The sequence below is a fragment of the Anser anser genome (assembly GCF_964211835.1).
Source record: "Anser anser genome assembly, chromosome: 3".
Classification (NCBI taxonomy): Eukaryota; Metazoa; Chordata; class Aves; order Anseriformes; family Anatidae; genus Anser; species Anser anser.
In genome coordinates this window covers 94,964,963-94,978,039 of record NC_139722.1, presented here as the reverse complement: position 1 = coordinate 94,978,039, position 13,077 = coordinate 94,964,963, and the positions used below count along the sequence as shown (strand labels likewise).

Below are 13,077 nucleotides of genomic sequence, written 5' to 3'. Positions count from 1 at the left end.
TACCCTGTCTTCCCAGTCAGGCTGCTGAGGCTGACCAAGTGACTGCGACTGTTGCCTGAGTTCTAGTACGTCTTAGTGCAAAACCAGAGCAATACAAGCTTCAGGGCTTACTCTACGGCACAAAGTTGCTTTGCACTTGCCGTTGGTCACGTATGCATACGCTGACAAGTTAACCAACACTCACTACCATTCTTGATGGAGTTACTATTGATAATTTTTTGTTTAAGCCACTCTTGCACGCAATAATCTAGCATCATTCTGTTGCATAATACATACAACACAGACCTGATCTTAGAGTTTCTACTCTTTCAGATGTGCATCTTGTACGCACTAGGAAAATTTGCGAAATACGCAATATAATTAAAACAGTAAGCACAGTCAACATTTTCTTTACAGCTTTAAATTACCTTTCGTAGTAGAGAACATATCTGTTGCCTTACTGAAGGAGACTGACTGTTCAAGTTGTACTCAAGGAAAAATAGAATTAGTTGCATTTCTTCCTCAGACACAACTTCCGTGCTACGATGGGTTTCACAAAGCAAACCTAAAGCATCAATGCAAACCTGAAAGATATTTAGATGTTAAACACTAAAGAGTTACAGACACCTATGACAACATCTTTAAAACAATACTGACATACAATTTAGGATCTAAGCAATTCTTCTAATTTGAAGACACATAAAAAAATATTGCCCCTCTACCTGATTGTGCTGATGCACTAAACCCTGCTTTATACACTCAGTAGATACAAGACCGTTGCTCATGATACTTGAAAGTTCCAGGTGTCCATGAGCCCTGGCTGTTCTTAGGCATGCCATCAGGGCTCCAAGAGCTCCTCTGGTACTGCAAGAGCCTGAAAAAAATGAAATACAGCAATAATTACAGCCTGATTAACACAATAAACAAAATACTAACTGCAGGGCTCGTCAGAAACTCCACATACTTCCAACGCATGAACCTACTACCTCTTTTTCTCTCTAACCCAATAAACCCCAAAAGACAGAGTCTGTCACAGATTCAACTCATTCTAAATTGCCTGGTTCCCAAAAGCTTCTTCGCAAATAGGTCACGCAGAGAAAGAACCCTGTGATGTCTCAAAAGCCATTATTTGAGAATTACATTCAATTACATCAAAAACTACAAAGAGACTCATAAATCTAATATGCACATATTTGGAACAAAAAGCCATCTGTAAAGCCCTGCTGTTGGACATGCCTATATAGGAAATAATAATAGAACAGAAGAATAGGAGAACAGTTAGAACGCTATTTTTTCTGCTCGTGGCATGAAAACACTTGTGATTATTATGAATCCTACCCTGAAGCACTGACACAAATCAACAACCATCTGGATTTTTTTCTCCCCAACTTAATTCTAACAAGAATAATAAATCTGAAACTGCATTTCCAAGACTGATTGTTGTGTGTTTCTTTTTAAACTCATTATAATTACAAATATCATTTTATTTATTTTCTTACCAAGATTAGCATCTGCAGAAGCCTGAAGAATTCTCATCATGTAGCTCAGACTGTCAGGGCTGCATCTGAGCAGTTTTGGTAAATAGTAATCTATTATATAAGTAGTTTGGTCATGGTTCCCTTCACATAGTATTAGAAGAAGAGGAGAAACCCAGATGTCATGCCACTGGTCAATCCAGGAACTTTCCTTACAACTCGAAGTAAACTGCACTTTGTGATTTGTAAACATGGTTTCCAAAAGATCACTCGCATAGGGTGCAAGAGACTGATCATTCATCATATCCAAGATTTGTCCTGGAATTGTTCTGTCCAACTGTAGTATACTTTCAGTGCCCACACATTCCACAAGACACCCAAGAGAAGCGTATTTTCCTTTCACATGCCATTCCAAACTCAGCAAATGCTTCGTCAGCCTTGCAAAGAATGGGTCTGATTTTAAATTGCATCCAGTAACGATGGTTTGGTGTATCTGAAGAAGATTCCTGAATATCAATTTGGTTTGGTGTCTAACAACATCTAGAGGGTGTTCCCAGTGTGTGTAAACATATTCCAGCAGCTTCCCAATTACCTCCGAGTTCCCATTAAGTTTGATTTTTAGACCTGGGGAGTCTGAAATGAGGGCAGCTAGTGCTGAATTAGTCCAAACAGCAACAGTTCTCGATAAACATATTGCCATACTGGATTCTTTTAACCTTTTTAAAAGAACAAACAACAACAACAAAAAATCATTATCTTAATTTGTCACTTCTATAAAAAAGTAACAATTTTACATTTCAAAATAACTATTCATCACCTTAGTTTACCTCACACTAAAACAGATGAGGAAACACCCATTCATTGAAGAAAAAGAAAAAACTAACGCAAAAAGGTTTTGGTTGCTTCAAATTGTGTGCTCTGTCACCTGACACATTGTTAACTGGTCACAGCTAAAACCACCTCAACATGGTGACAAGCCACTACAGCAGCAATTTTGAAACCAAAAATAAAAATGAATACCCACATGGCAGTAATTGAGCAACATTATGCTGCACGCTTCTTGAAAATTTAAGGAAAAGTTTTCACTGCCATATAAATTAATAAATAAATAAATAGAATTGTATGTCTAGACCACAAATCACAAAACTGACCTCCAAGACAGAAACCATGGTTGAACAGAATACTAATCTCCTATCCAATAGGCTGGCAGTGCCTTGGATGCAAGCAATCACTGCTTGTAATCAGGGAAAGAAAAGTGTTATTTCAAGTACCTCATTCACTGGCACACTTTGTATTCTTCTGTACTTTAAATAGCATTAGAGGTGATGTCCTGAAACTATAGTTTATCTGTCTACATAAGAGTGGATTTTACCATACATTAACACCAAGTTGTTGGAAAACTACAATTTATGCTGGACAAAAGAGCATTTCATTTTAGCATGCAAGAGGAAAATGCAACTTAAGACATTTTGAAACTTACAGAATTATTCTCAATATATTGAAAAGGGTGATATAATTATCACAGGAAACCAAAATAATTACATTATAATTATATAGGACCTATATAATTAATAATTATATAGGACTATGACCCATGCGAAGCAAAAAATTTAGCATGACACAGAATAAAAATGAAAACACAGGCTTACTCTGAACTTAAAGACAACAAGACTGATGCAATATCTAGTAACAGTTTCTCTCCACTTTCACCCATGCTGCTATTCTTCCAATCCAGCATAGCCAATGCTCCATGGCAAAGAAAGAGAAGGACAGAGTCGGAGAGTTCCTCTGTACACAGAGTCCCACAATTACTCACAAACCATGCTGGCATGCCTGCATGCTTCTTCAATCCAAGAAGCAAGTCACTGACCTGCAATAGCAAAATACAACTCATTGCACTACCTTAACACATGAGAAAAGGTACTTTGTGCATAAGCGCAAATCTTAGAAGATGTGAAGAGATTTTCTGCATGTCGTTTTTCTTATAAATCCAAAAACCTTGCATCATTATTTCATACAGAGAATAAAGGATTTACATTCCAACAAAAGACCGATGCAGAGGTTGGCAGGCCCTGCGACCTCTATCAGCAAAGCCTCTAAATAACCCCAGGAACACTGATTAATGACACTACCATATTTCACAGCCTTTAGAGAACACACGCACTTACCAAGGAAGGTAATTCTTCAGCTGGCTCATACATAGCTTTAGTAAACAGAATAAAGGCCAGTCCCGAGGTAGTCTGAACAGTCTGCAGTAGAGTTTCTACAAGGCAGAGAACAGTTTTTACTCAGAAGCACAGCAAATGTTGTGTGTCAGAACTGTGTATCAAAATTATAATGCTGGCATTGAATTTTCCTCCACTACTTATAGTTGTATATTCACAAATCTGTAGTGTCTGGCTGGATAGCAAGTATTAACAAATCCATATTTCAGTGTAATAGGTAACTATAAATACCTTTCAACAAACAGAAAATACAGAACTGCCTGGTAAGAAAAGGAGGACCATGGCAGAACCTACTTATCAACTTCTACTACAAAAAAATAACACCTGTATAAGAAGCAACCATGACTCGTTACAGTGCATCAATAAACAGTTCTGACTGCGTAATTCATTATGATCTTACAAATCATAGCTCGCAGAAAGACCTACTGCTAGTCCCCACTCACATTAGCCTCAGCAGTTCAACTTCCTTCAAGCTAAAACAAGTTTTTCTACATACAAGCTGAGTTTACTATAAAGAGAACAAGACTGACTTAATTAAAACACTTCTTTTTGAATGTTACTAAACTTACCATCCATTAGGAAGCTGATGGAACTTTTCAGCAAACTACACATACTTTGCCAAATGCAAGACTCGTGATTTTTCCAAAGACTTCCCTGAATATTTTCTTGTAATTTCTGTACAAGCATCATTGAAACTTTAATAGCCATCAATAAATCATGCATCAACTGTGTCTGAACTACACGATTTCCTCTATTCTTTCTAGGGGAAAAAGAAGAGAAGATATGCTTACAAACAGGAAACAAAACCCATCCTTCACCATCCCCATAAAACCACATTCTGCCACCTTTAGACAGAAATAGTGGAAGAAATTAAGTTACTGTTCAAGTTGACCAAACTAGCAGAAAGAAAAAAGTGTACTTGGACAGTGTTTTAAAATGAAGGTAAGAAACACAGTAATAAATTTTTCAACAGTTTCTGTAGGTTCCCACCACAAACTTTCACTCATTTGATTCTGCCTGAACAGGGCAGGATCTAAAGAGTGACAGAACACAATGCTGGTCCCTTCTCATTTTATTAAACAGTTCCTCTGTGCACAAAGCTTATTTCTATCATTCAACTCTCTTCTAATACGAAGACAGACAAGCTGTAAGCCTGTAATGTACAAAACATTCCATTAAGCGCTGTTATCCTCCAGGCACATTGTAAGAGACCACAGTGAAGACGCTTCACTTTATGTTATGTTGGAAAATGTCAAGATACAAAATGATGACTGCTGTGACAGTCAAACAGCATATCAATACTGAATTAAACACCTATGAAAAGTGGAAGAGAAATACTCTAACTGAATTTTAATAAGTGTATTTATTAATTACAGTGTTCAGTCACAATTCAGATAGCAAAACCACAACTCAAAGGCCTCCCTTAAAAGTAGTAGCTCTAACACAGTATCAGTGCCTTAAATACTACCACCTTTTTGTTCCTTTCCTCTCTATCATCATATTACCACAAAAGAAAATAAACTTTTTTTTTTATATTTTATATACATATCACTGTAAACTGACATTCGCATCTTTCACCAATGCATGGCTATCAAAGTGATAGTCCATATTAAATTATCTTGCAAGAATGAAATGAAAACAGATAAAATACAGCTTATATTGATTTCACTTGCCTGTTTTCTTCCTGTATGTCAAGTAGCGACTTTTGCAGGAACTGAAGAACTAGTGGAAATAATTATGTTATGAATTTATTTAAAAGAGAAGTGGAACAGAAAAATCCCAGCCATTACACATACACATCACACACAGATGCAACAAAAAGTTATCTCTATAGCAGTGTTTCTTCCACTCCATAAAGAATTTAAGCAGAAAATTCAGTGCAGACCCAAAGAAGCAATGCTGGAACAAAATCTCACACTGTTTTGTAACAACCTGGTACAAAATAAGAGTTTCCGACACACTTGCTCTAATTCTGTGAGGCATCCAGAATTCTGGCTCCTCAATGAAAAGCTGAAATTACCAAGAGCTCAAGACATAGCAGCAATAAAAGGTCCACAAAAAGCTGTGAACATTATTTGCATGCTGAGGGCACAGCAGGTCACGTTATCCCATAGTTTCCAGACAGATGCAGTAAGTGACTCTGAATCGCTGAGGTTCAATAATAAGTGGTTTTACCAGCAGATCAAAATTCTGACAAATTACTACCAAACACAATTCTTGCCACAGCAGACCAGGGCCTGCTATATGAAGACTGGATGTTAACAGCTCACTGTTACCATACTCAACTTCATCATGAGGGACAGAACAGAGATTACTTCACGTAAAGTAGCACTGACTCTGACAGTCCTTTAAGATCACTCATTGGTACCCTCAGATTTGTATCTGGGGATGCTCAGTAAATCAAGATTGATTCCTGGAAATTAGAGGTACAAACCAAGGAAAAACCCTTGACAAAAAAAAAAGTACCACATGAAGAAGGTCCTAGTCATTAAAAATGTATTATAATGAAATCAGATCTGACAGATCTTTGTGCCTACCACACATTACTTCTTCACACACAACCTTCCCCCGATAATCTAAAGTAAAATTTAATATAAACATAACTTTACCTTCTTCAAACAGGTTCTTAATACTTGCTTTACCTAGAGGAAAGAAAATACATTTTAAATAGTGACTATTGAATGTGAATACTGACTGTGAATGTGAATGACTATTGAAAGTGAATACTAGCCAAAAAAAGCTTTTTTTACATAGAGATGTGAACATCATTATTAGGTTCTGCACCAAGATGCAAAACAATGCTGAGCATGTTAGAACAGAAGACAATATATTCGACTTCATCATACCTAAGCTGAAGTCCTCCATACAAGAAGCAAGGTTGTCCAGTACTTTTCTGTACAAATATATATCCGTGGTTTTCAGTTCTTCCCTAAGGCAGCGTACAAAGCTTTGAACACCTAATGGCATCAACTGTTCAGGAAGACCATTTAGCGAACTACAACAGTAAGAAATGGCACGATCAGTTACAACACACTGAGGTGTGTGAAATACCACTCAACTTAAGTCAGTGTCAGCTAAAGCGCCCATAATAGACAGGTTGCTTCCCATATTAGCCCTCTCCACACACTTTATGCAAACGCAAGGATGCATTATATCTATCAGATTATACAACTACAGCCTATAACACTTTAAAAAAAAAAAAAGGCAAAAAATAAAAATTTTCAGTAACTGACAGCATGTTTATTACTGTTCCCCTTTTGGTTTCACAGTCAGAAAACTACATCTCTAGTCTTCAAGTCTTCAGAGTATGCAGGAGAAAGTTCTAAGAATGTCCAGACATGACTTTCTGTATCTGTTCTGGAATACAGGAAGGACATTAAACCTCCTTAGTTTTTTCTTACCAATAAACATTTTTCAAGATTTCCTTCTGAAATAATTTCAGTGAGTTAATTCACCAAAAAATGAAAGGAGAGTTTGGTCTTGTATCTTTAATGCAATGTCTACACAAGGTTTAGATTACTCCTGCAAGTGAAATGTAAATTAACCTCTGTTCTAACACTCTATATTGATTCCTAAAGCAAGAGTCCAAAATTTCCGTAGCATCATGATATAAATGAATACACTGGGGATAGATAATAACAAAGTTGAGTCTAGATGTACAGAAATTTTACAGCCTCCTAAGAATACTTGTATTTCCTGTGCATAATTTCTCTTCTCCATTTTATCTACTTGTATTCCTAGGAACTCCTTAACATTTCAGCCTACCCTTACTTAAAAACGAAGAAAGCTTAGCTGTAGCCACATACCTAACAACTTATGGGCTTGTTCTCTGCTCAGCCCACTTCAGACTTTGAAGTGACATTTCTAAAAGAGGCATGTATATGAGCTTAGATAAAAAGGGTCACAACAGGTGAAAACAGCAATACGAAAAGATTCATGCAGCTACCACTAGCGTTACCACTAGTATTACTAGCACTACCACAGCATACCACTAGCATTCAACAGCATCTATCAAACATATTTTGTTTTAAAGTAAACATGGTCTAACTTTGAAGCAACAAAAACCTGTTAAAGCAGTGTGAAGCCCTGGCATTAAATGAAATATTGGATGGAAGCCCTGGAGGTCTGTTGAACAATAAATGTTTTTGTGCACAGAAATGAAGGCAGTTAAGCAATGGATCTTAAAATATTAAGGCTGTCATAAATTAGCTAAAGAAATACAATAATAATTTTGCAACAGAAAACTCTAATTACAATAGAAATAGGTATGGGAAAACACTCTTTAGTCATGATTCCACTGAACCACCTTCTCTTTACATTGTCAAAGTGGAGTGTTTTTCTTTTTATACAGATGCATTTTAAATTTCTACTCTATTGGATTTTAAAATTCAGTGCTAATTATACACAAATTGTCTTTCAAGTAATGAAAGAGATCAAAATAATGCTTCACTTTGAAGCTATTTATCCAATGATACATTGGATTATTTATATTAGTACCACAAATTTTCAGTAATTACAGCAATTTGCAGTGCATGAGAAGCTACTGACTTCAACGTAAGAAGAGCATTTAAATAAAACAAACCACGTTCACTATCCAATTCTTTACCTTGCTAATACTTTTTTCAAGGGATTCTTCACACCCAGTGAAAAATATGTCTCTCCCAAGATATCCAAACAAGCTTTAACCATGGGATCACATGCAGAGTTTTGATCCATCATCTTCACCAAAGGCATGATCTGTAATCAACAGAACACTTGATCAATAAAACAAACTACGTACATGCCCTTGTAATTAATGGAGGTGTAATTCCCTCTCATTCAAGTATATGGTGCAAAAACTGTCCCCACTTTACCATATCCTGTTGAGATTAAGTTGTTGAATAAGCTCCAGGAAAACCTCTGCTAGTAAAAATACATAAATACAAAACTAATAATTTGGTATCGCTTGCCTTCCATTATTCTCAGTAACCACAGCCTTTGCTAATTTAAGTACTAGAACTACACTCCTACCTAGCACCTGCAGGAGTAACAACTTCATTTTACCTGCTTCCAGGAACATTTAAAACATTACAGAGTTTATTTTACAGCTGCATTTCCCGTTAACAGTGTGTATTACACTGTCAGTTTCAAGACAGCACACTAACACCAGTGAAACCTTACTTGTTTAATACACTGGATTTGCTGGATGCCATTGTTCAGCTGTCCACAGTGCAGAAGCAGAGATGCCAGATTTTGTTCTTCAGCCTTTGAAAACTCTACATTTGGGAGGAGAGTATTTTTTTTTAGAAAGGAATTACAATAAACAGCATAAAGAATACATTATTTATAATAAGAAATCACTGCTTAATTATTAACTTTTTTGCCATTCCAGTAAACCTACTGGTGCCATATCCTTTAAGTCACCTTAACAACACCTTAGCACCAATTTTTTCAAACACAGTCCTGTGCACTGTGCACCTGCTCTGCCTTCACTGCATCCTCCCTCCAGACATCAGTAAGATTTCTCCCTGAGCCTTCTCTTCTCAGGGCTGGGCAGCTCCAGCTCTCAGCTTTTCCTCTGAGGAGAGATGCTCCAGTCTCCTCATCATCTTCATGGCTTTTGCAGACTCTCTCCATTATGTCCACATCTCTCTTGTACTGGGGAGCCCAGAATTGGACACGATACTTCAGGTGTGGCCTCACGAGTGCTGAGCAGAGGGGAATGATCACCTCGCTTGACCTGCTGGCAGCATTCCTCATGCACCCCAGGACACCGTTAATCTTTGTGTCAAGGGCACACTGCTGTCTCACGTTCAACTTGGTGTCTTCCAGGACCTCCAGGGACTTCTTTTTAAAGATGCTTTTAGCTGGGTGACCCCCAGCACATACTGGTGCCTGGCGTTGCTCCTCACCAGGTACAGAACTCTGCACTTCTTGCTGAACTGCACAAGGCTCCTGTCAGCCCATTTCTCCAGCCTGTCAAGGTCGCTCTGGACAGCCCCTTTCCCTCCTAGCCACAACCATTCCATGAGTCTTTGAAATTCTGTATTATCCCCCATATTAAGGCTAGTACTTCAGGCAGCCGTGAATTACAGGCCTGCAAGCGGGACCACAAGTAGGATCCTCTAACACCTTCACACCAATGTTAAAACAAGGCAAAGAGCTTTTCAAAGCAAAGATGCAGTGATATAAAAAGATTCTTTAAACTCTGCCACAATAAGAAGTCATTGTCATCACATTAAAAAAGGCAAAAAACAGTAACCAAAAAAACCACCCAAAGCAAAAAACACCGCAAATAAAACAATTAAAAAAAAAAAAAAGATCAATTTCAGTAGCTACTCAAATGGGTTCTAACAGAAATAGAAATTGCACGATATTAGTTCAAGAAAAACAAATAAACAAAAAACTTACTCTGAAGTTTTTCAAGCTGTCGGTGATCAAAAAAGAATGCATCAACCTGAACTTCTTTCTTCTTCTTTAAAACCATTTTAGCTGATGAAGAGACACCTGTTAAAAAAAACACACACCACCTTGTTTTAAAAGCGTAACTACGAACACTTCCTATAATGGCCTTTTTGCTGCCCTAAAATATTGTTTATTGTATTATTTGTACAATTTCTTTTGCAAGATAATAGCTCTCTACTCTTTCATAATCATCAACCATTTTAAGCATGTCCATAATCTGTCCAAACTCTGCTGAGACTTCGTAGCACAACGAGAACAATTGAGAAAAGATTTCAAGATTTGTTGGATAAACCTCAAACTGTCACACTGGAGTCTTTACTGCACTTGTTATGTAGTCTGCAACATATCCCTTGATCAGAGCCTGAAAGTATCATGCAGACATGGGAATTACACCACAGAACTCCTGTTGCTGTTTTAGTTTACTTGATGTAGTGTTTAAAGCTCGTTTAAGACGTAATGTGAAGCTAGGACTACCTAGTGAACCACTGTTTTATTCCTGAAGACATCAACCTGTGCTTCCTCTGCCACAACGGATGTTACAAGGAGGAAGTTATCCTCTTTAAGGCAGTGGAAATTTCACGTGCGCTGCTGTTTCCCTGCCTTACGAGCCCATTCCCACAGAGTAGCTGAGGCTGGCGGGGCCCTCCGCAGGCTCCCTGCTCCTGCGGGGCCACCCGCTGCAGGGTGCCCCGCGCCCCGGCGGCTCCCACATGGAGCCACCGCAGCCCCTGGGGGCAACCTGCCGCCGAGGGAAGGGACCACCGCCTCACACATCCCGCCTCCGGCCGCGGGGGCCGCCCCGCAGCACCGCGGCCCGGCGACGGGCGGGGAGAGGCCGCGGCCCCGCCACCATGGAGGCCGCGCGGGCGGCGGAGGGGGGTGGACGGGGAGGAAGCAAAATGGCGGCCATCGCCAGCCCTTACCCTGAGGGGAGAGGCTCGGCCCGGGGCGCCGCTCCCCGGCCCGGTCCCTGCTGCCCCGCCTGCGCCGGGTAAGGCCGAGCCGGGCTGAGTCGAGCCGGGCTTTCCCCGCCCCGGAGCCCGGCCCTCGGCACCGCCTCCAGCCCCGGCGCTGAGGGGACGGAGCTGTAACCTCACCGTTCGCGTGGCGCCCAAGCGGGCACCTTCCCCTTGATGGCGGGGAGAGGGATACGAGCGGTTCCTCGTAGCCAGGGGCAGGGTGGTTTTAGGCCTCAGCAGCCGGGTCGTGCCTCCGAGTCCCGGGGCGTAATGCCAGCAAGAAGCGTGCAGCCGGCACGCAGCGAGGTACCAAGCGGGGACTCTCCTTGGCTTTGTGTCTGGCGAGGGGGAACCCCACACAGGGTGGAAAGCGCTGCTGGACAAGCGGCTGTGGTAAAGCGCCCGATCAGCTAGTAGTCACGGTGCCATTGAGATTACACAGCAACAGCATTTAGGTAAGGAAAAGAGGGAAAAACATAAACATTTCTTGCCACTCCACTTTCACCCAACGGCAATTTTCTCTCAGCCCAGAGTACCTCAAGTCAATGAGACTCGGTTCATGACTTTCAACAAACTTCTGCATAACTTAATACTGACATTTTGTACTGCTGTCTGACTTGAGACATACATATAGCCAGAGGAACCAAGGAAAGGTTTCGCCATATCCACACACATGGGAAATACTTTTGAGTTTTTCCCTGCTGGCTGGTTGATTTCCCCTCTGCTCTGTGTGTGGCAGCTTGTAGCAAGCTGACACCACCGCTGGCACCGTGCCTTGCAGGGGCGTGCTGGGCTACCTCCAGCTTGGAGAGAGGCTGAATGCTGATACATATGATTTAGCTTCCCAGATAAATCAAACTGATGCATCCTGATTTAGGGTAAGGTAAGTAACATCTAGAGCCAGCTGAACTAAGTCTTCAGCTCCTTATGCTCCGTTCAATACCAGCACATGCTACATTTAATTGAATCTTCTACCTTTGTGCAGGCTTATTTCAGGGAAACTGTTTCTAGGGTTCCAGCTCAGTGTATCCTAGCTCACTTTCTGTCCCACTAGGAAAAACTGACCAGCAGCTTCCTGCTTACCAAAACAGCTTTCCTTTTTTTTTTTTTTTTTTTTTTCTGTTCAAGGAAGCATTCAATTCCAGGGAGCTGTCACGTAAGACTCGAAGAACGCGCACTTTTGTAGTGCAATGCAAAGCAGCAGCATCTCAAGAAATCTCAAGACTCACACACTTGCTCTGGTCCCCAAGAGCACCAAGTTTCCAGTAGCCAAAAATCACTTACTTAGAACTAGCTCACGTACTATAACACAACACCACACCATATAACATGGATGTTTTACAGCTCCAAACGTGCCTTTATGACTGAGCAGCTTGCCCAGCATGGGTTATCAGCCTTAACTACCTTGAAAAGGTGTCACTCTGTGTTCATAACTTCTATTTCTGCTGGTAAGGAGCAACAGACCTTTGAATTACTGGTGTCTGTGCTCTGCTACGCATCAAATGAATGAAACAAGCAGACGGGACATCCAAAATGAAATGAAGTATTTAAACCATGGAGTTCATTGCCCTGGGACACTCTGGTTCTTGAAAAATTACATTTGTTCAAAAACAGCTGGGCTACATCATAGAAGGAAGAAAATAAATCCAGCAAAAGTTTCAAAACAAAACTTCTGGCTTACAAAGTCTCTGAACCACAAGGCAACTGGAGACAGGGACAACGTGCTTGGAAAATGCCTCTTCACTTCCTCAGGCAATGGCTGGCGCAACAGCCAAGAGACTGGGCACCAAGTTGGGCAGCCCTCGGCGCCAAGCTGGCATGGCTGTTTTTGCTGTGATGGCTGAGCCAGTCTCTGCAATTCATCAGATGTTTTTTCTAAGTGTTGGATTTATGTTTACAAACTTTACAGTTGAGACGAATCCGTATCTACCGGTGAAAAATCCTCTCAAAGGAAATATTCTAACCCACACTGCTGGAATCCTGAATTTTGAAGTT

The 13,077-nt window shown here is 40.3% G+C and overlaps 1 protein-coding gene across 1 annotated transcript in view; it reads right to left on the bottom strand.

The window, feature by feature from the left end:
- The window catches only part of THADA (THADA armadillo repeat containing), a 175,029-nt gene extending 163,837 nt beyond the window's left edge, over positions 1-11,192 (bottom strand). The window contains exons 1-13 of the mRNA XM_083829105.1: positions 11,047-11,192; positions 10,070-10,165; positions 8,840-8,934; positions 8,286-8,416; positions 6,526-6,674; positions 6,289-6,321; positions 5,353-5,401; positions 4,249-4,439; positions 3,623-3,717; positions 3,104-3,324; positions 1,479-2,170; positions 702-853; positions 408-563 (exon numbers count right to left, since the gene is read on the bottom strand). Of these exons, the coding sequence (XP_083685231.1) occupies positions 408-563; positions 702-853; positions 1,479-2,170; positions 3,104-3,324; positions 3,623-3,717; positions 4,249-4,439; positions 5,353-5,401; positions 6,289-6,321; positions 6,526-6,674; positions 8,286-8,416; positions 8,840-8,934; positions 10,070-10,145 (2,040 nt within the window). The 5' untranslated portion in view covers positions 10,146-10,165; positions 11,047-11,192. The remainder of the gene's footprint in view (positions 1-407; positions 564-701; positions 854-1,478; positions 2,171-3,103; positions 3,325-3,622; positions 3,718-4,248; positions 4,440-5,352; positions 5,402-6,288; positions 6,322-6,525; positions 6,675-8,285; positions 8,417-8,839; positions 8,935-10,069; positions 10,166-11,046) is intronic.
- Positions 11,193-13,077: the final 1,885 nt, after the last annotated feature.